This window comes from Sesamum indicum, linkage group LG8, assembly GCF_000512975.1.
Source record: "Sesamum indicum cultivar Zhongzhi No. 13 linkage group LG8, S_indicum_v1.0, whole genome shotgun sequence".
In the NCBI taxonomy this organism is placed as follows: Eukaryota; Viridiplantae; Streptophyta; class Magnoliopsida; order Lamiales; family Pedaliaceae; genus Sesamum; species Sesamum indicum.
Window position 1 is genome coordinate 4,476,765 of NC_026152.1, and position 25,296 is coordinate 4,502,060.

At 34.1% G+C, this 25,296-nt stretch overlaps 2 protein-coding genes and 1 long non-coding RNA gene across 3 annotated transcripts in view; 1 reads left to right on the plus strand and 2 right to left on the minus strand.

Annotated features, from left to right (window-relative positions):
- The window catches only part of LOC105167757 (zinc finger protein 830), a 7,362-nt gene extending 4,106 nt beyond the window's left edge, over positions 1-3,256 (plus strand). Inside the window, exons 6-9 of the mRNA XM_011087576.2 lie at positions 1,949-2,024; positions 2,142-2,188; positions 2,284-2,485; positions 2,670-3,256. Coding sequence (XP_011085878.1) covers positions 1,949-2,024; positions 2,142-2,188; positions 2,284-2,464 — 304 coding nt within the window. The 3' untranslated portion in view covers positions 2,465-2,485; positions 2,670-3,256. The remainder of the gene's footprint in view (positions 1-1,948; positions 2,025-2,141; positions 2,189-2,283; positions 2,486-2,669) is intronic.
- On the minus strand, positions 7,345-17,410 carry LOC105167759 (tRNA threonylcarbamoyladenosine dehydratase). Its single transcript, XM_011087577.2, has 12 exons — positions 17,367-17,410; positions 16,979-17,052; positions 16,760-16,806; positions 15,312-15,396; positions 14,697-14,844; positions 14,088-14,300; positions 13,353-13,487; positions 11,462-11,596; positions 11,022-11,237; positions 9,669-9,793; positions 8,366-8,423; positions 7,345-7,806 (listed from the first exon to the last, which is right to left on the minus strand). Exons 1-12 carry the CDS (start codon positions 17,385-17,387, stop codon positions 7,696-7,698), a joined length of 1,368 nt encoding a protein of 455 aa, XP_011085879.1. The 5' UTR covers positions 17,388-17,410; the 3' UTR covers positions 7,345-7,695.
- LOC105167758 lies at positions 17,478-23,804 on the minus strand. The gene is made up of 3 exons (XR_002287687.1): positions 23,385-23,804; positions 22,692-22,776; positions 17,478-22,256 (listed from the first exon to the last, which is right to left on the minus strand). It is a non-coding gene; the product is annotated as an uncharacterized LOC105167758 (long non-coding RNA).

Below are 25,296 nucleotides of genomic sequence, written 5' to 3' on the forward strand. Positions count from 1 at the left end.
CTGCCTGCTCCCTCAGAGATCGGGCGGGTTAGCTTGTTGTGTAAGCACTAGAGTCCTTGACTGAATCTTCAGTTTATAGGACACTGCACTGCTACCAATATTCGATGACCTTAGATTTTCTTGGCGCCACTGGCTTCAAGGTAAATTCCAGTTATTGTCTTTAAAATGGATGTTTGAATCTATCAATATCACAATGATGCCGGTGCAAATGATGGAACAATATAAAAAAGGTGGCTTACATGGTCATTTTAGTGATTGAAGTCTGGTGAACTGATGAGCCAAAGTTCTAAATATGAGAACTTCTTTAAAACTATATCCTGAAGATTGCTGAGATATATAGGACTTAAATTTTCAGCTTTTTGGTACAATAATTGGCAATTTCGTTTCCAGGATCTCAGTTTTACATCTAATGACATATTTGATTTTATAATGCCAGTTGAGGATGTTGTAGTTTATGAATCGAGGCTGGCAAGTTATATTGGTGGTGATGCATTATTTGTGTGTGGTAGACTAGAATTCATCATGAAATTTCTTGTTAAAATTGATGTTTTTTGCTCTTTTTTGGGTTGGGCCTTGGGGGCTGTTAGGGTGGTAGATGGAGTCTTGATAAAGATGCTCTATGTTGGCACTCCTTCATCTTAGACGACTTCTAACAAAGGTTACATTGACTATGGTCAATGTTATCAATGTAGGAAGACTACAAATTATGTACATGCTAGTTAAATAATACAAAGGCTCCATTTGGTTTGACGAGATGAGTGGAAAGGGGAAGTTAGAGGGGGAAAGCGAGTGAAATTTGCTTTACATGATAGAGAATTATACTTTCCTCCAAATTGTTGGTATGATCCAATGTGAAGTATACATCCCCTTATTTGGTGTGACAAGAATTTAAAAGGAACTGAGTTAATTTTTGTATATCAATTAACAATTTTCTCTTTATTTTGTGCTAAAAATGAATAAATTGTTACTAAAATAATTAATTTTCCCTTTCTATCCATATAATGTAAGATTTCCTTTTGAATCCTTATCTTGAATATAATTTTATTTTATGAGTTCTCTACTTACCAAATTGTAAATAAAGAATATTAGACAAGAAAATGGATTTTGAGTCCCACATGATTCCTATCGATCAATTGGCAGCATTGTGTTTTTTTCCCTTTTATCAGGGATGACGGCATGGAGGAGAATATATAGATATCATTTTGCAAAATAAATAGTATGAAGGATGGTTACAGGAAAATTGTGTTTAAGGATAATAGGGTAGATAAAAACTTAAACAAGTAAGTTTTTTTTTGCAGCTTTGTATTTCCATTTTCCAGCCCAATTTTGGATTCAGACGAAATTGGAATCTGGAGGGGTTTCAAATACATCTCGTTTCACTTCTTGCTGTTGTTTATTCTATCTAACCAAACATGATTATTTCTTACACATCCAAATTGCCCTTTATTATTATTATTACTACTACTTTTTCTTCTTCATTTTGCACGCCAACTGGACAAATTCTAAGTTGTATGAATAATGCTTTCACTTTAGCTGTTTGAAAGGTTTATATATCTAATTAGTGCACAAATAGAAGTAGGTTTTGGGATGAAAAAGTATATAATTTGGATTTAAGGGAGAGAAGAAAGTAAATTTAGTTTTCTGTAATGTTACTGCTCTCATTTGCTTTGCTTTATCTGAGTTGTATGCTGAAGCACAATATATTTCCTCGCAACTTCAATAATTAGATCCCCTTAGAAGTAGGTTTGGGATGAAAAAATATATAATTTAGATGTAAGGAAGGAGAAGAAAAAGTAAATTTAGGCTTCTGTAAGTTTAGCTGAATGTTACTGCTCTCATTTGCTTTGCTTTATCTGAGTTGTATGCTGAAGAACAATATATTTCCTCTCAATTTCAATAATTAGATCCCCTTTATTTGATTTTTTTGTTCTCACCACCAATTTGGCAGGGATGAATACAAGGAGTTTGAAAAGTTAATCCAAGAGGATTTACAGGAGGTAGATAATCGTTTGGAGGAAGAAGAGGTCAGACATTGTCTCCCTGATCTTACATCGATAAACTGAAGTATTCAACAAGCCTCCTATGTGGTTTGTACACTGAGTAAATGCATCACTGACACATTATTGGCATTGATCTTACAGTTTGACGCAGCTGAGATGATTGAAGAGGAGGAGACAGTTGAACAGAGGTAAGTTATCAATGGGTAAAGCAATTACTGGACCTCAGTCTGCTTTACCTACTCTGTAGCTCGAGCAATGTTTATTTTGGTCTTTGCTTTTGCAGGGGCTATATCAAGAGAGTGGAAATGTTAAGAAGGAAGAAGCTGGAACTTAGGGCTTCTAAATTTGCTGGTGGTGCTAAAGATACTGAAGTCACAGGCAAGGAATCCAACCACAAAGATTCATCAAGTGATGATGAAGACGATGAGAATTTTAAAGTTGATTGGAGATCAAAGCATCTTTAAACACTTCCTTTTCATTTGCAGGTGATTCTCTCTCTGTCTCTCTTGATCGAAATGCTCCTAATGCCTCTATAAGAGCCAAACGTCAATTCATTTCTATAGCTTCGATATATTGACTAGTTAATCCTGGCTTGTTTCTGTCTCAGAATATAGATATCCTTTGCTGTAGTTTGTTCCCTTCATTAACTTGCTTTGCTGCTCGTCACAGATTGAAGCTTTTGGTGAAGTGGTTTTAATGAAATTGCAGTGCAGCTGCTTTCCACCCAAGTAAATTGTCCTCGATAGTTTCCAGTTTGACCAATTATCAAGCTTTTCTTTGCTTTGCCGTGGCGCCTGCCTACACTGTGAGTAGTACATGTTTGACTGCTGGAAACTTGAAAAATTCCATAATACAGAGCTGCCGAAAATTTAACTTGTACCGTTATTTAGCTTTAACCTTAGTCGACTATTAGAAACTGCAAACCTCCTGGCAGCAGCTAACGACAATGTACGTGTCTATGAGCTAGAGTGGTTTTGCCTTCCTGAAGGTAATGAAATTCATCAATCAAACAAGCACTTAAACATTTTTCAACACACGGACGTTTAGTTGGGAAGTACTGCACGGTTTACGTTTTCCAGCTTCTTTATACACAACAGTGCTGTCATATATAGTTAGGAAAGGAGTGGTCTGGCATAAAGCTGTAGACATTTGTGCTTTATTTAATATATGCATGCTGAGTAATTTTCCGTTTCACCATTGCTAGCGGTGTAATTGAACTTAACTTCGTTGCATTGTTCTTAACTTAGTGTTCTCTAGAGGCATCTATTTATTTGTCAATATATGCTGTAAGCATCTCTTAGTCTCTAGGGATATAAGAAAAGTCGTGCAATGCAATGCAATTATTGACCCAGTATCATTAGTTGATTGGTTGTGTGTTAGGCCGATTATCCCAGTCTGTGCAAAATTTAACAGACAAACAAAACAAAGCATGAGAAGGATATGATAACTCGGTATAATTTTATACTTTCTTCTTTGAACATACGGTGTAATTATAAATAAATCTCGTATGATTTTTAAAATTATGTCTAGTTCTTTTACATTTGTTTTCATCTAATAAGCATAATCTTCTGTTAGTTAAAATTTTCTAAAAAGATTTGTTTGACCTGCGGTAAGTCAGTAATAAGTCAATTGGTGTTAAATATGAATTTTTATTTATTTTTTATTTTTACTATATCAATAAATTTGGTGATTTTTGCTTAACGAAGATCTATTTATTAAATAAAAATAAATCTTGAGGACACTAATTGTAATTTTTAAATCACATAGAGCGTACGTGTGATTACAATAAGTTTTAGAGAGAAAGCAGGCAATTGGCATATTGCACCCTATATATGTTCTATTGGCACATTGCACCCTAAAATTGTATTTTTTGCACTTTTCACCCTTTAAATAAACAAAACCTTGCATCTTGCACCCTAAGGTGGAATCCGTCGGAAATTCGACCGGAAAATGCATGGAGCGTGACATTGAGAACGGCTTTTCGTCTCTCCAGTTTTTACCTCGATGCGTAAAAGCATGAAACCCTTTCTTCGCTCTAATAAAAATAAAAAAACATATCCTTCATTTTCTACCCATTCTCATCCTTCCACATTTTTGCTCCCAATTCATATCTAACATTATTAGCTTGGTTTACTATGATACATTCACTTTGAGCTTGTCAATAGCCTGAACAAACAAAAGTGATGATGTAAGAAAAGTTCAAGTGACTTTAATCAATACAAAGAGGCCAACATCAATTCTCCTTCATAAACAATTAGATGATGCTTAAGTATTACAAAAATAATATTTCCATAATTGGACCGGACTGATCGATTCGACCGGTTCAATCAAAAATCGGCCATGTTTTCAGGTTGGTTCATAAATGCCCAAAACCAGTAAGGTAAAACCAATGCTGACCTGTCAAAACCGACCAAAACTATTGAAAACCGGTGGCACCGAACAAAAGTTGTTTCAATCCCTTTTTTTTTGTGAAATATATATATTCTTTTGACTCAAGTTTTTCCATATTTAAAGCCTATAATGCTTAAGCTTGCTTTTGCTTTTCCAATGAGGGATAATTAGCTTGACTTAAACTTTTTCATATTTGTAGTCTAAAGTGCTTAAGTTTATCTTATATTTTCCCAATAAGTTCGGCTTAACCTTTTCCATATCTATAGTTTAAAGTGCTTAAGTTTGATTTATACTTTTTCAATGTACGACAATGAGCTACTTGTAGGGTTTTCTTCCCTTATTGATTCAAAAGGGAAAGCAACAAAGCTTTCAAAGTTCAAGAATTTGTGGGTTTTTAAATTTTACATTTTTTTTAGTTTGAGTTTTAATTTAATTTGCTTCTTTTAAGAGGTTGGTTAATTTTTTACCGTTAAATTGTTATAGATTGTACCAATTTTATAAATTGCTATTAAATTATATTTATCTAAGCAATTGATGTATAATATTGATATGTTGTAAATATATATACATACATATACAATATATTTTGAGTCAATCGATTTTTTTCAATTCAATCCAATTGATCGAATTAGTGAACCGATAATTTATCCAATTCAATCACCATACCAAATTTCAAAACATCTGTACTAATTATGAAAAAGAAAGACTCTTTTCTGTTTAGAATGAAAGTTATTTTAGATATTTTTACAAAATTTACTCTTTGTTTTTGCATAATTCATTTCCAAATTTCTTTCTATAATTTGTGGAGGACAAAAATAGAAATTCAACATAATATTAGTAGTTCTTATACTAAAATTTTAAACCTTTCTATGATTTCCCACGTTCTCATCTCAACCTTAAAAAAAAAATAAAAAAAAATCTTGTTCTCTATTTGAGAAACCACTTTTAACAATGTTATTATATGTTGTAACTTTTAACAATTTATATATACTAATAGATATAACAATCATATCTATTAAAATTACTTTTTAATTAATTTTAATAAAATTTTCTCTATTCTGGTTATATATAATTGTTAATACGATTGTTAATTTATCTATTTAATTCTTGAACAAGATACGATTTATTACCACTTTTATATGTTGCATTGTTTCTTATAAATGTGGTTTCAACTAGTCAAGCTATGGGATTTGAATGGCAGTCCGAAATTCTAAGAATTGCTTTCTTCTACCTTCTAAATTTCAAGGAGTTGCAATTAGAATGTGAAAATTTTGCCTTGTTCTTTTATTTTTTTTTCTTTTTCTTATTAATTTTGTGGATTATGTTTGTTGTTGGGAACGATTGTTCATCTATAGATACGATCAAGGTTTTTCGCAATTTTGACACTGTCTAAATATTGTAATGAAATTTATCAATTTGTAAATACTATTAAATTGTACGTAGTTAAAGAGACTAAAATGCAAAATGGAAGCCATTATAGGAAGAACTGCTCTCAATTTTTCTCTATAAAAGACGTTCAACCTTAATGTGGAAGGTACACAAGGGTTTAAATATACAATGGGCATAATCACCCTAACTAACTAATAAATTCTGTTACATAAAAGACAAAGAAAATGATTACTTTGTCCCGTATTTAAGATATCTATTCCGTGTCTAAAATAACCACAGCTGTGATATTCGCGACCTGGGACACAACCTCAGTATCAGCGACCTCGTGACGTGCAGCTGGGCTATGATCTCAGGATGTGTGAGCTCGATGGCAACCTCAAGATGACGAGGCTGGGAGGTTGAACTGTCAACAGATACTAGAAGATAAGGCATGTGGTCTTTGCGTCCACAAAATTTTAAATATAAGTCAAGACAATTACAATTCTTATAATTGTAAACAAAATAAAGTTATATATTAATTACTTCTAATTGTTGTAATGAAATTCATTCATTTATAGATATGACGAGTTCACACAGAAGCACCGATTTTCTATACATTATATTGTATTGTTGGTGAACAATAATCAAATATTAAAACATTTTATAATACAGAATTATACAGAAAAAACCAAAAAGTACATTATAAAAATTTAGAATTGCTCTTCTTAAATACTTAATTGTATCACAACAATAACTACAATTTTCTTGTCTATTTTCCTCTTTTAAAAAGGGTCCAATACAAGAACTTTTCAAGGTGTTAGTTCTTATGGGATTCATTCTATTAGTGCAAAATAATAAATAAGTATTGATGAAGAATTATGGTTGAAAATTCCAAAATTGTTTTTGGATTGAAATGTAGATTTGAAGAAAAAATTTAAAGCTAAAATATTTCAATAGTAATAAATATATTTAAGATCCAAAGACTTCTCAAAATCCGTGTGAAAGGATTTCAAATTAGAATATATTATAACGAGCTCTTATGAGATTATATAATTATAAATTCTCTCTATATGAAAAATTACTAATACCTTCATAATTTTAACTGTCGCCTAAGAACTAACCGAATACACTATCCTCTGTTAATTTTTCATTAAATTTTTATAGTAAATTGACCAAAATATCCTTATAGACTATGAATTATAAATTTATTTATTTTTATTTTGTATAAACTAAGTGAACAATTTTCGTACAAAATTTTAAAATTTCCATCCATCTCACCCAATTATTATTCAATTTTTAAAGGTTTTTTTTTTTAAAAATAAGAAAATTCAACAAAAGCAAAATTAACAATTTCAAGCCTGCATCTAAAGATTACACAATTTGATCAAACATCAAAAAGAGTACTTGTAACTTTTGAGACAATAAAAAAATATTTATAATTATGCCAAAGCTCAAATAAACTAGTTGTAATTTACCTTTAAAATTAAGTGTAATACAATTATCTAGCAAGTATAAATTTGAACTTATAACTCCCAAGATATTCGAGACCAAACATAGTATAAAAGAATTATTACAAAATGCAAAATTTCCGAGAGAGAATTCATTTTTAATCTCAGAAGGACCATAGCAATACAAGATTTCAGTTTACACAAGGGTATTACTTTTGAATCTAAGTAATACATTACAGTTTCTCATGAACAGATGAACAACTCAAGCTAAACCTGAGCTGCTTCCAGCCCAACCTATTCCTAAGTTTCACCTACTTCTGTGGGAGTGCAAGAACTATAAAATTAAGTCTTTAACAAAACTATCCTTCTAACCATAAAACTATATCTGCCATGCAATTTTCATACATCCGCTGTGAATCCCAGATCATTTCCCCATCCTCAAATCGATGTATAGTGAGTCTGAACCATTCAAGTATGTGTCATTGGAATCACAAACCAAAGTCTATTTCAGCTCGCTTCAACACAGATGTCACTCTAGCAAAAAATTCTGGTTCGTTTTCTTTTATTTCATCCAGTGATCTTGATTCGTGTTCATCAGCCTGCAAAAAAAGAAAGTGAGTTTTTGGGGATCTGTTAGTTTTATAGTATTTTTTCTTCACTGTCGTACAAAATAGGAGCTAAATTGATTCCCAACAGTCAAATTACATTGAAAATGACTGCTCAGCTTAATATTCATGTTTGCAGAAGGTAATAATTTCATGAGGAAAAATTTATAGCTCTTGAGAGCTTACTGTTGTAATCCTAGTCATGGTTATAAATAGTTGCATAGTTTACTAATTTTGCCTCAATATTTGAGGTCATACGTTCATAGAATCAATTCATACAGGTTACTCTAAGTTGTAACTTTTCAGCTTCAACACACTATATAGTATCAACTTTTCAAAGCTTAATCATGTTTATAGATGTCCTAACACCAGCATAACCTAAATTGCAACGACATACATGGATCCTTTGTTTTGCCTTCTTATGAATATCGTAAATTTTCAATAGGTCAATAATTAAACTAACAGCTTCTGATATTAACAAATTTGCAAGAGTGTAACTGCTGAAAAAGATCATTTCCGTGACTTGACACAACTGAGCCTGTCATATGCATACCTCTTTAAATTTAAGGAGAATTAGATTTGAGACGGAAGCTGGTTTCGTACGATCCCATCTGAAATGATGTCGTATATTAAAAAAATGATTAGCATATACAATAAACATTTACGTCGCAAATGATAAGCCTACACATATGTTTTACACCACCAGGTACATGTAATACAACTAAAGAGAAATTTGAAATGATATATAAGTCACGGATTAATTCCAGATACTAATTCATGCAAACTAATATGTTCAATCACTGTCAAAATTGAAATGATGAATTCAAGTCAACAATATTTCCTGGAATTAGCATGAGTTTCGAATCTCATAAATTGGGAAACTGCAGCTATGGACGCTTGAAATCCCTTTTAAATGACAGGAGTATTGGTGCAAACCTCCCTTCATTTGTTTCCATACATTATGAACATCAATTTAGGGATAGGACCACAACCTGTTTCCTTTACGATTTTTTTTTAAAAATTAAAGATAGCCAAATTCATGTGGCAAGCTGACAAGAGACTACCACATTAATTAAGTTGTGGGTATCAATGCCAAAATCTAATACATTAAACAAGCCTTTGCCAATTGCATTATTTAATAAAAAACAAAACGATAACATAAAAAATTTAAAAATATGTATGACAGTCTTATAAGACAGTGCACTTCACAACCTTAATGTGGTCGTGTGGAGTTAACTACAAACAAGAGAGTCAGTGAATTCCTGTGTAAATGACCTGGCCGAACATAAACCCAATTATAATCCATGTGACCAGACCTAATAATTTAACACTACTAAAAATACAATCGGTACGAGAGGGTAAAAGAAAGAGAGAAAAACAAAGGGAAAAGTGTGGTAAATTGCTTCACTTTAAAAAGTATAGTGGGGTAAATTACTATTTCTTTTTCATATGGGGGTAATTTGCTCATTTTCAGTATCACAGGGGTAAATTGCTGTTCACCCGAAAAACAATGACCTAGTCATACAAACTCATGACAAGAAATGCTTCACTGACTAAATACATGAGTCATATTCATATGTGATCCTCCACCCTCTCACAGTCTTTCCATAATTTGAGCAATCAAAAAAAAAAAAAAAAATCAAATCAAATCAGGAAACAGGACACAGGACACAGAAACAAGTTGTTTATCAGGTTTTCAAATCATCAACCAGGTTTGGACAGACTATTAGAGACATTTATGTAAGACCTAAACAATTTCTAGTTGTGAAGATGACTTTACAGTTATGGCTTCATTTTCAACCCCTCTAGAAAAACTTTTGTCTACTACAACTAAAATCTTTCATAAATATCCATACCTGATTAGTATTAACTCATTGACTGAACGCCACATTCCACGTCCAACATCTTTAGGCGATTGATCTCTTGCACTTCGGCCGTGCCACAACTCTTTGGCTACATACATAACCTCCTCAACATCGACCTAGAAGAGTTGAAAATATGTGAAACACATTATGCATATAACAAATGCATGATAAATGCATTTACTATTATTTTTTTTACCATTTCTGGTGAATTAGACAGGATGGTATTTATCAATAAGATGGTCCAAAAACCATTTGCTGTTGCAGTATGTAGTTGTTGTCCATAAGAGAATCAATGACCGATCGCAACCCATATGGAAGTAATTTGTCAATTTAATATTTCTCTTTAGTTTCTCAAGTATCCTTCTAAGGAGATTAGTACTAAACTTATGTTGTATTTGGATTGACGGATTTGAAACTAAGGATTACAAATTCATAATAATAAATCCATTAACTTGTTTGGATAATTTAAAGAATTTCACATACTATATTGTCTCACATGGTGATGGATTTCAAATCCATTTAATACGAAGTTATTTGAAATCCTTCCTCAAAATTCATTCCTCAAATCCAAAACATTCCATCCAAACATAGCCTTAGTGAAAAGAACTGATATCTGCATAACACTTTACATCGAATCAAGCGACCTTTAGCCTCATTCAAGTAAACCAACTAGACAAAGAAAAAACTAAAAGAAAAAACAGTGAAAGCATGACGAAAAGATAAAATGGAACAACTTGGAATCCCTACTCTGAGGCCTTTCACCAGATTTAAATATATTCTGCAATTTATCACACAGAAGTAGGACGCTAACACAACATCCAACAGCAGAGCTACTGAATTGTTCATGAGGAGTATAGCATAAGAAACCCCGGACACCAAAGTAACGCAACTTAAGCGTCTAACCTATGAACAATCTGGGAAAAGAATGAACTAGGCAGCCCTAAAAGTCACCACCAAATCCAACTAGTACTTAGGGAACTATCATACCTTACACCCTCATCAAAGTTGGTGTTAGAGTTCATTTTAGAGTTCTCAGGTTCTAGGACATGTAATGTTGAATTTTAAGATTTGCCCAGATGTTCATTTTCCTTCTCCTATTTAATATATTTCCAATTTTAATAAATCATCTAACAGATCTCAAATACTTCCATTTCCAAGATATAATTGCTTTATATCATGGTACCAATTCTCTCGAACTGGAGATATTACCTTTAATATGGGTATTGAGAATCATACTCCAAACAGAAATACAACCACTAAATCTAATATAGCAAATCTTTTGGAGACCCCTCATGTCAGAGAGGAAGTTATAGAATTTGGTAGTGGAAATCTAGGATGAAGTACCTGAACTTGTATTGTTGTACCATATTGTAACTCTTCATGCTCGATGAGGCGCTGATGGAGGACACGATAATGATCCATATCAAAATTCACAACTGGTTCCATATGAACTTGCAGTCCAGCTAATTGAGTTACAACATATGAAGCCATAACTTGTCCAAAAATTGCTGGTATGGTTCCAAGGACTGGAATGATGCGAACGCGGAAACCCGGAACAATCTGATAATCAATTTCAACAAGTTGTTAGTTATTGGCGACTTTAGAAGATTAGACTGCACCAAGTTTTGGTTGAGAATTTTTCATGCTTGGAAAGATAAAAAGGTAACTTCTGATAAAGTTTGGGCTCAAAGGGATCAATTTTTTTGGAGTAACTAAGTAAGAATACAACTAATCATAAAAAGAAAACAGCCTAGGTATTCTACAGGAAAGTATAAAGTGCTTACTTGATAATCTGAAGGATTTTCTTCTTCTCCACTTGGTCCTTTGAAAGGAAGCAATTTCGCTTTTGGTTTCTCCAAAGAGAAAACTACAGGAATACCACCTTCAATACCGTAATCTTTCCTTAAACGGTGTCTAACCTGAAAAATGATGTTTATGAGAGTTCATCTCGACCACTAATGGCCAATTCAAAGAAATCAGATGCCAATAATTTGACTCCGGCAACAGCAGTCTCGTGCTTTGTGTGCTAAAAAATAAAGAATGGAGACAATTAAAAACATCCAGTCCCAGACCACAAGATGTCCAGAGAAAGATTTTAAACATAAAATGAGCTGCAATGAAAGAATTCAGTCAACAAAAGATCAAGGACATCATAATGTATCACTCAGAACCAAAAATTAATATAAAACAAGTGAAAATACAAGAACAAAAGTAATATTCACAATGCACTAGCTTTCATCGCTATACTGATATACGATAATTCACTCATAAGTATCCTTGAGAGCTATAAGGGAAAATTTTCTAAACTTTAAATGAGATAGAGCAGTCCAACTTCAAACAATTGTTTCATGGGAACTCTCAGTATTTTCTTACTAATTAGGTGAATCCAGATGTTCCTATTATCGTGAATTGGGACTTGGTAACTTGGCCCATGGCTGCCTTCTACCATCCCTTTATCAAATGGTTATCGATCTTGAATCCAAATTCAAACTTAGCCTCCACAATGAAGTTTACACAATGAAATTAGGACTCTAAAAGAAAAGAGTGGAGATATGATATGTGCTCTGCAGTTTCCTTCTTTTTCATTAGAACATAAAGAATGCATCAATGCTAACCGGTATTGACTGCATAGAGACAGACAGAGGATTCCCGTGTTCTTCTTTACCCATCCTTTGGGCAGTAACATTTTCTCCAATTTTATGTTCACCACATTTTTTTTTCTCTCAAGTAAAAGTGTTTGGTAAGCTTCCAGGACGTTATTATATAGATTGAATGAACCTATTAATGTAAAACCGAGATATCCTCCTCCCAATTTATGAAGCCATATCAACCGAATAAGGTATCAGAATTAGCCAAAAGAGAAAAGATAACACGTAAAGATGATATACATGATCATTGCGTACAGTACCACTCTCAGTGTCATTCGCATAAACTTAATCTCATTCACAAATGAGAACTATGGGATAGACATAAACCCCAAAGGGTAGAAAATCCATCAATTATACAATGTGATAAATAAGCAGTTTTATCTTCGAATAAATTAGTAGTTCATGATGTGAGAGTCCACATTCATACAGTGATTTGCTTGTTAGTCACTAGGTCTAATTTTGAAGAAGTGCATCTTTTTGTTGGTTGCCCACACAGAAAGCTCCATTTCCTACATTAACTAATTATCATTAAAACCTATAATTGAGTACTTCCGCTGTTGAAAATTATTCTTCAACATTGAGTACTTTTATTATTGAAAATGATTCTTAACCACGTTGAAGGGTGAAAATGGAAGTTGAATAAGATTCCCACCTTTCCAACTCTTGCCTAATCCTTGTGCCACTTGAAATGAGGTCATCCATATGAAGGTAGAGGTACAATTTCTTGAAAACGAAAGTTTTACTACATATTACAGCATAAATGACCACCTTTCATTGGTTCAACTTTTACATGCAATATCTTGTTTGAAGGAAAGTTTCCAATTTCATCTAGTTTCTTCTAACAGAAAAAGATTTTTTACCAGTCAAGCCATAGAAACTAATTTTAATTTAACTTCTGAAGAGAAATGCACAGATGGATCCTATCAAGCATAAGTAGTCACAATTTCGTACATAACATGTTAACCAAGTGCAACATCTATTTGAGGAGACAAAGAATATAATTCAAAAATCACAGGATAACCATTACCGCACGAGAAAGTGGATCATTGGTCGATTCTCTTAAGTCAGCCACGCGGATTCTTGTTGGATCAGCTCTTGCCCCAGCTCCTGTTGCAGATAGAACCTTCAAACCCCTCCGTGCACATGCAGCAAGAAGTGCCACCTAAAAGCCACAATCAATCAACAACTTTATGCAATTCAAAATTGATGGTATAAGACTATCATTTATTTAGATAACTGGATTGTGAACTTCAGAAACAAAATGCCTACATAATTTAAAAGGCACAACTAAAAGTAGCCTCCAGAATGATATAAAAAATCTTTAATGGGTAAAGGCCATGAATATATTGTCCATTTGACCAGACATAATTGCTTTATGATATATTGATGTTAAGATTTTGTTATGATGACTGCTGAGAGTCTCCATGAAGTATGTCATACGTAATATATAAATCCAATAAAGTCTCATTACAATACCAGAAATCTAATGAACTAATACTAAGATCTAGGACCAACTGTATTAAATGCAGAGTTGAAACATGCAAAAATATAATAAGAGCAAGAAGCCACACACCTGTTTTAAGATACATCTCGTACATATAATCAACTAAGGGCATTTTCTACTTATATCTCAGCCCAGAGTGAAGATCATAGCAGGTTGGAGTTTTACAATTACATCAAGAATTAACAACTCAGGAGTTTAGAAATTAATAGTTCAAGTTAGGTAAAATGAAAATACAAATTAACAAGAAATATATGTTACCTTTGTATCAATGTTATCAATGCAATCTAGGACAAAGTCAGGCTGCCCAGATAGAATTTCATCTTCAGATGATGAATCATATAGCAGCACTTTCGCATCGACTTGGCACTCTGGGAAAATTGTCGAGAAATGCTTCTTCAGACATAGGGCTTTTGGGGTACCCACATCCTCTCTTGTTGCAACAGCATGTCTATTCAATGATGAAACTGAGACCTTTACAAACAATTAATGAACGATAACTATTACTGATTAAGTAGATTAAACATTTATAAGTGGTTAGAATTTGTAGCAAATAAAGAATCCTTAACAATCTCACATAACTACATGAACAATGAATGACATCAGATCTGCATTCATTAAGGACCGTGGAAATAAAATTTTAGCCATATATAGCATTTAGGGCTTCTATTGTAAGACTAAAGGAATATCAGATCAACTCTAAGTGAAGTCGAAAATATAATGAACTTCCTGTTGCCTAAACTGTCCGTTCATTTCTTACATCTTGGTAAATGATATAACAATCAGAGAAATGATTAAGAGATGATTTAGAAAAATTGTCCAGTGTGGCGTAGTGGCAACTAGGAGGAAATGTTTATAAACTGAGTGTACCTGATCAAAATCCACAAGGAGAAGCTTGCCTACACCAGACCTCAAAAGCATAGATGCAGCGTGACTCCCAACTCCTCCTAGGCCAATCACTACAACGTACGAAGATACCACTTTTTTCTGGTGTTCCAGACCAAAGAACTGAATATTCCTGACGAAAGAAACAGCTTCAATGAGAATCTTTTTATATTGTCAGCTACTAAACAACCCAGCACAGCATCAATCACAGCTTGTAGACCTCACAGTAATTATTGAAAGATTAAATGATCCTTAAATAGTTCAGAAATAAGAGTCCTTCCATGAACTAAATGACATGCAACTAAATTATATAAGAGTTTCCAAAGGGAGAAGATTGTTCCCAGTAGCCAAGCTCTCGCCGGCCATGGATATCCTGTATCTATTCATTCAGATTAAAATCACAGAAGAGCATGTTTGACAATTCAGCATATCAGAAGCAAATGAATCCTCCAGTTAATATTCCTTCTTTCCTACTAGGGGGCTGTGTCTCAATCCAACAATTGTCAGATAAACGATACCTTAGCAATGAAATCCTCTATCCCTTACACCACTTACTCATTATTTACATAATCAGATATCAGAGAATAAGACTTATCTTACCTTGTCAGTTGTTCGGACACAATTTCATCCATTAGCAGGTCGGGAACAACTGTGTTGTGATTCACGTCCTCCATGAACTTATGATCTGTACGAAAAAGAAATGCTCCACCTGTTAGAAGTTCATTAGATAAAATAGTCTATGAAACAATAGCAAAGCACTCCCATAATGAGCAATAACTATAAATATGTAGAATGTCTTCCTCCATATGACAACACAAGTTTCAGCTGCCTACAAATATGGGGGGTAAGATAACCAATCTGACCAACTGCACTTCTACTCTGTGGAGAAGCACACTTGCTTATTGCGAAAAAATCGACAAACGTTTAAAAGGCAAAACAACTAAGCTTATCTATTAACAGACTTGATGATAAACTCTGGTTGCAGACCATACTGTCATGCTCCTATAGACTAGAGCACTTCTTAGTGCGGATTTTAGAATTTGATTGGTTAGTATGAGTTGCATGCCAGACATTTGCGTTTCAATACTCGAACAAGGTTATAGAAGCATATTTGTCTATATTTCATTTTCAATTTTGAGTTGTTGAAACAATAATTGAAGTGAAAACGTATTTGTTTATGCATATTCTCATTGGAAATGTTTTCCTATCATTCTATTCCCAATTGTTACTTTTTTATATTCATACATATACATAATATTCTTTCAATCATTAATTTTATAAACTAAAGAACAGATCTTTTTTCATAATGCTTTCACATGACATCACTAACAATTCTAAATCAATAAAAAAATTAATTTTCATTTTATTTGAATAAAAAATGTACTTGATGAGACACCACTAACAATAAAAAAATAAAACTATCATCGTTATCAAATAAAAAAATATATTGATTTGACATCACTAACAACATAAAGCAACATAAAGCACAATATCAGTAACTATCCAAACATATTCTCATTTTCACACAAAAACCTATACAAAATTAAAAACACATATTTTACGCTGAAAATTGTAAATGAAAACATAAACAAACAAGCTGGCAGCAGATCCCAAGCATTCCCAATCAATTTAAAGTAGTGTCTATGTGCCCTTTCAGATAGGGAATCATGGAATTGCATTCCAGATTAATTTAAAACTGCAGAAAATTTGAAACATACAGGTAGAAAATATGCATAAGACCAAATACATAATTTGATTGGAATGCTTTTTATGCAAAAATATAGTTCAGTTTTAATACTATATTCATCTGACTGAGAAACCTCCACCACGTATTGGCTAGTGTACTCAAGGCACGACCACTTCAATGGAACCATACACAAAGGTTCAACTAAGAGCGCCCCAAAAGATCCCAAGCCAGAACACTTTCCAACTCTTTTAGGAGAAAAGGGAAAGACAATAATGTTGCACGCATAGTAACTCATGTCTAGAGAATCCAAAACAAAATTATAGGTAACATAGTAACCACCGAACATGAGCAATCAACATACCCTTCAACTCATTCGCCTCTACATTAGTACATTGCTTCCCCACCCGTCTGCAAAATGAAGAATACCCAACAAATTATTAATACCAAGTTTCAACTTAATGCAAAACACAGCAAAAAACAAATTAATGTCCATCAAAACAAATTACAAGGAAACAGAAAGAGATACACCGAATATGTGTGTGGGTGAGAGAGAGAGAGATACAGAATGTTTATTGCGTACCTGGGCAGAAGTAGTCTGTAGATAGCAACGGTAGCAGCAGAACCCAGCAGAGCTCCGGCTCCGATCAACACCAAGTATTTCCCCTTCTCACCCATCTCAACGTGTGAATTTTGTGCGTGTTCTGTGCGTGCAAAACCGGAGGGCGATGCTCATGGGGTTTAAGTTAAAACCATAAAACTGAAATGGGTTCGAGGGACAAGATCACAAGAATTTTGTTTTAAGGTCCATATGCATTTTGCTAATTCTTGAGCGGCAAAATTGCATCATCGTGGGTGGATTCATTTTTTTTTTTTTTTTGCTTTTTGTGTGTTTTGTTATATTTTTGTGCGGATAGATAGAGAAAAATAAAAGCAGAACCCAGCAGAGCTCCGGCTCCGATCAACACCAAGTATTTCCCCTTCTCACCCATCTCAACGTGTGAATTTTGTGCGTGTTCTGTGCGTGCAAAACCGGAGGGCGATGCTCATGGGGTTTAAGTTAAAACCATAAAACTGAAATGGGTTCGAGGGACAAGATCACAAGAATTTTGTTTTAAGGTCCATATGCATTTTGCTAATTCTTGAGCGGCAAAATTGCATCATCGTGGGTGGATTCATTTTTTTTTTTTTTTTGCTTTTTGTGTGTTTTGTTATATTTTTGTGCGGATAGATAGAGAAAAATAAAGATAAATAAAATATGTTGTGGAAATAAAACATGCATTGAATTTATTTCAAAGATAATTTAAAATAATTTAAAGGTTTAATTGCTTCTTTTATCCTATTAGATAAGACCATTCTCATTATTAGTCCCCTACTTTACTTGGTTGACATTTATAGTCCTAAAGTTTCCAGAATTTTAACACTATTAGTCTTGTAATCAGATTATTTTGCTTTTCTTGATAAACAATCTCATATGCTCAAAATTAGGTCTAACATACTTTCGAAATTAAATTAAACCACCATAAATTCATCTTTTATTTGACTGTATTGCTCCCAGGTATTCAAATCCTCTGCTTTACGGATTTCCACCAACTACACTATCACAGTAGATGATTCATAGGCACTTGGCTCATTCAACAACAATTACCATAACCCTATTTTGTTTCCTACCTTAAAGCATAGAAAAACTCCAGAACATAGACTTAATAAAATTTTGGGTGGACAAGTTGAACAGAAGCATTTACTTTATTGAAGAAATATGTAAAATATTACATAGATATTTGTTCCTCTATATGTGGAGACAACTATTTAGCCCTTCATGAAAAAGAGGACTTGACTCTATGGGGAAATCCCCATACGCTAGAAAATTTAAAACACAAAACTCTGAGAAGACTCAAAATATCATTGAAATGAAGAGTTGGAGAAGTTTTATGATGTCCCCCATCTGATTCCTATCCTTCTTATGTATAATAGCGACGGACTTCAATCCCAGACTTCAAACTTGTTTCGGATGATGTTGGTCATGATAACTTGTCAACCATGTGCTTGCTAGTTGGTTATCACTTCTTCCTGACTATTGGCTTATTTTTTTTTTTTGTCGACAGTTCAACTTTTGATTTTTTACATTTTGAGGATTTTACCTCTTCTTGTAAAAAATCCTACTTTTTACACTTGTCGGGTTTTGGTTAGGATGTCTTTTGGGTTACCCGAATCTTGGTTTCAAACAAGGACTTTTATTGTTTTCGCGCAAGGGCATACATGGTTATGCCATTGCCCCACATGCAAAATATTGCATGTCTTCATCCTCTTAGTCTCCGTTGCAGGTAGCTTATTCTCCAATATAAGCATTCTTTTCTTCTCGAACAAGCTTTCTGGAAACTCAGTACTCTTTCCTGTCATGGAGTTTAACATGAACGATCCATTTGATTTGTTTGAAAATATTTTAAATGGAAGTACCTTTGTCCATCTCCGTGAGAAAGATCCATAATGCTTAAGCCCTTCTAGTAGAGATGTCATCCTTGCTAATAGATGATACCAGGGGAGCTTCTCTTGTGACAGCTTTGATTTTGTTGAAAGCTACCATGTCTAATCTTTGCAGCTCCATAAAGTAAAATTGGGTGAGACCCTTTTCCTGAGATTTCTGGAGCAGTTGAGATGAATTTTAGCTCTAGGATATCTCCTTGTTTTATGTGGGGTTTGTTTTGTCATGTGTTGTATACTAGCCCACTAATCCATTACAAAAGCTTTTAGATTTCTGAAAAACTCAATGACACAGTATGAACCGAAGCCAGGGCTCTTAAATCATACCATTTTTTGACATCTTTGAGTTTATATCCCTCAAGCATCCAGGCTTGGTTATATTTTTTGGATGATTCGATTATAGTCTTGCCTAGATTTACTCCTTTGTGGGAAACTAATTTTTCCCACATCTGCTGATAGACCTGCCAAGTAGAAGATGAAAATATCAAATCGTTAGTATTAACCTTAGAAGTGTTGGTCATTGTCCTAAGGCTAACCTCTCATTTTTTAACCCCAGAGGAGCAGGGGTTAACTTGAAACATCAGGAGCTTACACTTCTTGTGACTCAATTGTTGCCTTTTCAGTAGAGTTTGACGATGATCTCGTTCAAGTTGTACTTGAATCTGCCGCTACAGGTGTAGAGCCTATACTCTGAGCACAGGTGTAGAATCCTACTCTCTAAACTCGCGAGTCATCACTAATGGCAATGCCTTTCGAATTGGTTCCATAAGGCTATGCCATAACGAGCTAGAAGTTAGCATGGTACTCCTGATTGCGGCCCGAACCGTGTCAAGATCTTCTTGTTGGACTTGACAAGCTATTTGTGCTTTTACTGTTAGCTGTGCAGTTTCTCGTAGAGAATGTCTTCAAGTTTGTCCGACTCTCTCCAAGATCCCTCCCAGTTAGCGATCCATTAGGTGATTCGCTTTTCATCATCAACATAATATATTTGGTTCCTTTTTCCTCTATTTTCATGAGTTCTAATATTAACATTTTTCTTCAGGAAGTATATTGATGCAGGCTGGAATTGCTAATCAATTTCAGGCTAAAAGAGGGATACTTCCTGCCGATGTTGTTATGGCACAAGTTGAGGTTGAAGATTCTTCTACTCCCAAAGAAAGCACGGCCTCTATAGAACCTACAGATCTTGTTAAGTCCAAACCTCTTTGTGAAGCCGAGACTGCTAGCAACAGTTACCCATACCGCAGCTCGAACTAAGGAATACATCGCTAAGTCTGGTTCACCAGGAATTCGCGAGAGGTCGAAGGATAGATGCTGTTGCTGTCGCTGGGGAACCGAGCAAGCCTAGAAAACGCAAGAGAAAGCATAAACAATGCAGTAAAAGCTTGGGTTCTAGCAAGTCCAACACACGAAGTAAATCGCGTTCGGAAAGCAGATTGGCTAGAGAGGCGGCAAGTCGTGCCGAAGAGGAAGAGAATGGGGGTGCATTGAAGGAGTATGTGGGATGTTGGAAGGAGGCTCACATGGCATTGAAGTCGCCTAGTTGTAGGGCTGCTGAAATGGTGGGAGAAAACTTGGTTCCCAATCAGGCCATTTGTTCTTCTATCTCGGTCTTCAGTCACATGTAGGCTAAGATTCCTAGGAGATGTACTAGGCTTGTTGTTTAGATTGCAATCAAGTCTCATTAACCCAAGCTGCTCACAAGACAGTCGAGGAGCATCATGCCCATGGTCTTATGTAGGTGTGCCTTTGCTCTTATGCGTACATACTATGATTTCTGGTTGTAACATTAAGTCTTGCTAATCCTTTATTTTTCCAGCTGCTGCTTTTGGGGACAATTTTTCCCTGAAGTGTTCGGTGTGGTGTTATGAAAAACTAATGGCAGATGCCAAGGTTCGCGAACTTCAACAGATTCTGAAGGATATGGCTAACCTCGAACTTTGGCTCCAGCAGAGTACTGCTGAAGTGGAAAAAACTAGTGTGATTGCCTTAGGATGAAGGCTTCTCTGTAGGTAAAGCTGAGGGTATTATTGCTTGTAGCGAGGCGTATCTTCAGTCGATGGAGTATCGAAAGACCATCTCTGAAGCCCGTTTGCAGGGAACCCGCGACTGTCTAAAAGCCCCAACTGTCCAAGTTACAATAGAGACCAAGGCTGCTGATTTTCTCAACGATAGTTTTGAGAAATATAGGTTGCAAGTGGTGAAGCTCAACGACTTCGTTGAAGGGTTTCACCAAGAGCACCTTGACCCCTCCTTTTATGGAAACCTTGAACCCTAACCTAAAGAAGATGCTCCCCTTCTTGCTAAAGATGAATTTGCTTGTTTGATCGATGAGGTTAAGCGTATGGGTTAGGAATCGGTAGGATTTTGAATTCTACTTTCAATAGCATAGCCATCCTTTCTCTTTTGTGTTTCCCTTTTGTCGACTGGATGGCCTTCCGATCTTATGTAATTGATGTACGAAATCATGAAATTATCTTTTGCTAATCGAAAGCCATAAGTACTTAATGCTCTTTCATAAATCGAGAACCTTTGATTTTTTTTAGATCGACAAATCCAATTAACAATCTTTCTCAGATCGAAGAATCTTTTTCAGATAACTTATGATCTTTCATAGATCGAAGGAATCTTTCAAGATTTATGATCTTTCAAATCAGAAAATCCGATTGCCGAACTCTCTTAGATCGAACTATGATTTTTTGAATAAAAAAAGGTCCAATTATCGATCTTTCTCAGATCAAACTAGCTTTTTCAGATAACTTTGTGATCTTTCAGGAAACAAAAATCTTTTCCAGGTTATATTTTGATCTTTTTTTTATTAGAAAATCCAATTAATGAGTTTCTCATATCGAGCTATCTTTTCAGCTCATGAATACAGTCTCTATATGACTCTCGATGCCCAGTGTCCTCGACTTGAAACATTTCAAACCAACCCTCAGATATTGGTTTCATAGCTACCATCCAATACGCAGTCCAACTATATGGGTTATTCAATTGGTCTATGGGCTTTGTTGTAGTGTTGAACATATAAACATATTAATAGGCACAATAAATATCCAAATAATGAATACTTACTTTATTCATAACCAATATTACAATCACATTGAAATGATCAAAACAGATTACATAAAGACCAATTCAATTGAATTTCTGGTAACCTATTCTAACATTATATCTACCGATGAAATACGACACTCATCCAATGAATGCATAAGTCTCTATAGGACTCTTAATGTCCAGTCTTGTGGTCCTCGATTTGGAAGATTTAAGACTAACCCTCAAAAAAGTTGGTCCAATAGTTGCCAACCTGCACAGCCTAACTACATGGGATTTGCAATTGGTCTGTAGACGTTTGCTGTGACGTAATAACGTTGTTTAACCTGAACGATAAGCACAACAAAACACATGCCAAAGATGAATACTTACTCTATTCTACATAATAATATTACTTTACCAAAGATTGTTGAAGAGTTCTCAAAATCGCTAATCCAATTAACTTTCTGGTCACCTATTCCCCCTGAAACTTCATCTAATTTGTTAATCGATAGCGGTAGTCATCGTTATGGCAATACACTTCAAAGCAACACAGGTACTTCTTAAGCCAATTAAGCGCCTTGCCTTGAAGATCAAGGTTCTTGAATTTCTTCTGAATAAAATCTATAGACGCAACTTGATTGTTGCATATGAGAATTATGTTCTTGATTCAATTATTCACCATCCACCCACAGTTTTAGGACAACTGATTCAAGATTTGGTTCCTCATTGACCATAAAGAAAATCTTCTTTGAAAATGTTGATTACAAGATAATACATACATGTAAAAACTACAAGGTATCAGGCTTCTACGACGCACAACCATGACCATTTTGTACTCTTGTTTGCTTTTTATATTTGTATCTCCTGAAAATATAACAGTTATTCTTGCTATTAGAAGAGAAAATGGAAAGCAGAAAGACAAAAGCTAAGAAAGTATATACAACGTAAATAGTTTGTTGTCTTTCCCTTTCTCGTGATGAACTGAACGGATAACAGATTGTTATGGTAGGAGTTCAATAATGTAACTTTTCCACAACAATGAGTTTTGCCCATTTATCATCAAACTATAATTTCTCCTTACTCATACATATAACATTTGACGAAAACTGGTGAAAGAAGTAAATCTACCAACCTCTACTCTTTTTAGTACCATATAAAGCTCATATTAACAGTGCATATACCAGACCAATTACTCCATAAAAGACGGCGAATTTCCCTTTAAACAAGAACAAAAGCAAAAAATCAAGCAAATACAATATCCTTATTATTAGAAAAGCAATGCAACGAACAATATTACTAATTTAAAAAAATTCAAGGTTATTCTTCATATCCACATTATAAAGCATTAAACTTGATAGTGTTGATAGCATCCAGTCCTAATCAAGTTTAGACAACCATCATCATCAACAAAGTCAAATTAAGCATTGCACTGGATGGTTAACACTCAAAAACACAAAAAATTAGCAGCATACCTGGGTGCAGACATGGTTGAAGCGGAGACCGGCTTGGGCGATTTTTCGAACACAACAATGCACATGCAATAGTTTTTGGTGACAGAGAGGCGGCTGTGATAGCAAAACCTTAGGATATCAACACCCGCATTCTCACAGGCTTGAAGCACTGTCATTCCCGTGATTTTGACCGGGAACCTAGTGTGGACCATGAAGTAAATAGCCCAACCCAAGTGCTCGCCTAGCCCAGACTCGTAATTTGAATCGGGTCTAGATCCAGACTCAAATCTATTAAATTAGATTAATTATGTCTAGGTCAAGTGAAAAACCCATTCTTAGCCGTTAAGACCCAATCCCCAAATCATTCCCATTTCTTCAATGTCTTCACGTATAAATAGATCTTACCTACTCAACTTTCTCTCACAATTTTTAACTCTTGTTAGTCTCACTCCTCCGCCGCTACAAGAAAGAAATAAGTGTGTGTGTGTATTTATGCATTGTTTGGATTAACTTGGTTTTTGTAAATGATTTCTCAAAGTTTATGCTAAAGGGTGTTGTTTAGGAAAAAATGACAACAATCCCTTATCATATTGCAAATGAGCAAATTATTCTCTATAAAAAATAAAATATTAATTTAGCATTGTATTTTATAAAATAAAGCAATTTACCCTCTGTGTTTTGTAAAATGAATCAATTTACCTCCCTATTTGGAGAGGTAAATTATTTCATTTTAAAAAGCACACGGTGATAATTTGTTATTTTTTTTTATCATAAAGAGATAAATTGCTTATTTAAGCCCTACGTGTCTTATATAACAATGAATTTTTGAAGTTTTTGTAAATGGAGTTCTGGATTATTTTTTACGTGGAGACTGGGGAATTACTGCCTAATTTTCTATTTGCAAAAACTGTTCACTAGGGTCTCACCTTGTTCTTCCCATATCTACTTCTCTTTTCTACTTCTTTACTATTCTACGAGATTAATGGAGAAAAATGCAGGGGATAATTACAAAAATAGGCCCATAACTTAGAAAAGCTAGCATTTTAAGCTCTCTAACTTTGACCCTGGCAATTTGTGCCACCTAACTTTTAAAAAAATTGGCAATTTATTCTCTCCAGCTAAATCTGAATACATTATGGATAATTTAATCTTTGTACAACTTTAAATTGAGCTGTTTAGTCCTGTTCTAGTCTTCTCACATTTTGATGCACCATGCTCACCCAAAATGGTATCCGAGTATAGGTTTATTAAAAAAAAGACAAAATGCATAAAACCCCCATGTGTTTTAGAAAGTATGCAAAAAACACTTTTCTATTTTCACAATAGGATAAAAACCCCATCCTATTTTGTTTTAGTCAGTAAAAAACCCCCCATTCTGCTAGCAACAAGGGGAAGAGGAGGAGAAGCGCGTCTGCTGCATTTGGTAGTCATTTTCTGCGGTTTAGGTTTATATTTAATGATACTTTGGACTAAAATACCCCTCTATGGATCTATATAACATACAAAGGGCTTTTTGGCTTGTTTTATGTCTTCCTTTTACCATTTCTCACCTTAAAAAATAAGTATTAAGTTTTGCCATATTGAATTTAAATTGAAATATTAAGTTATATTTAATTTATTTAATATTTAATATTAAATTAAATGATATTTAAATTCAAATAATTTTTATATTTGTTAATTATTAAATCTAAAATTATTTTTAATTAATTAAAATATATATTTAAAATTATTATTATAATTATTATTAATTAGCCAGAATATTTAATTATTATAATTATTTAAAATAATCTTAATAATAAATTATTTAGCCAGAATATTTGTTTTCTCTCTTTCTCTCTTGCTCATGTGTTGAGCAATCCCTTCTCATTGTAAATCTATATATTGAAATAAAAGAAGTTTGCTACATAAGGACTACTGTAAGTTTTACTCGCTT

What these genes read in the sequence shown, in the direction of transcription:
- LOC105167759 (XM_011087577.2), bottom strand. Translation starts at nt 17,387, where the DNA reads ATGGGTGAGAAGGGGAAATAC. An exon ending in ATGATCCACTTTCTCGTGCG is followed by an intron (nt 11,597 to 13,352) that starts GTAATGGTTATC and finishes ATCATTTTTCAG; the next exon opens with GTTAGACACCGTTTAAGGAA. An exon ending in TTCTCCTTAAATTTAAAGAG is followed by an intron (nt 7,807 to 8,365) that starts GTATGCATATGA and finishes CTTTTTTTGCAG; the next exon opens with GCTGATGAACACGAATCAAG.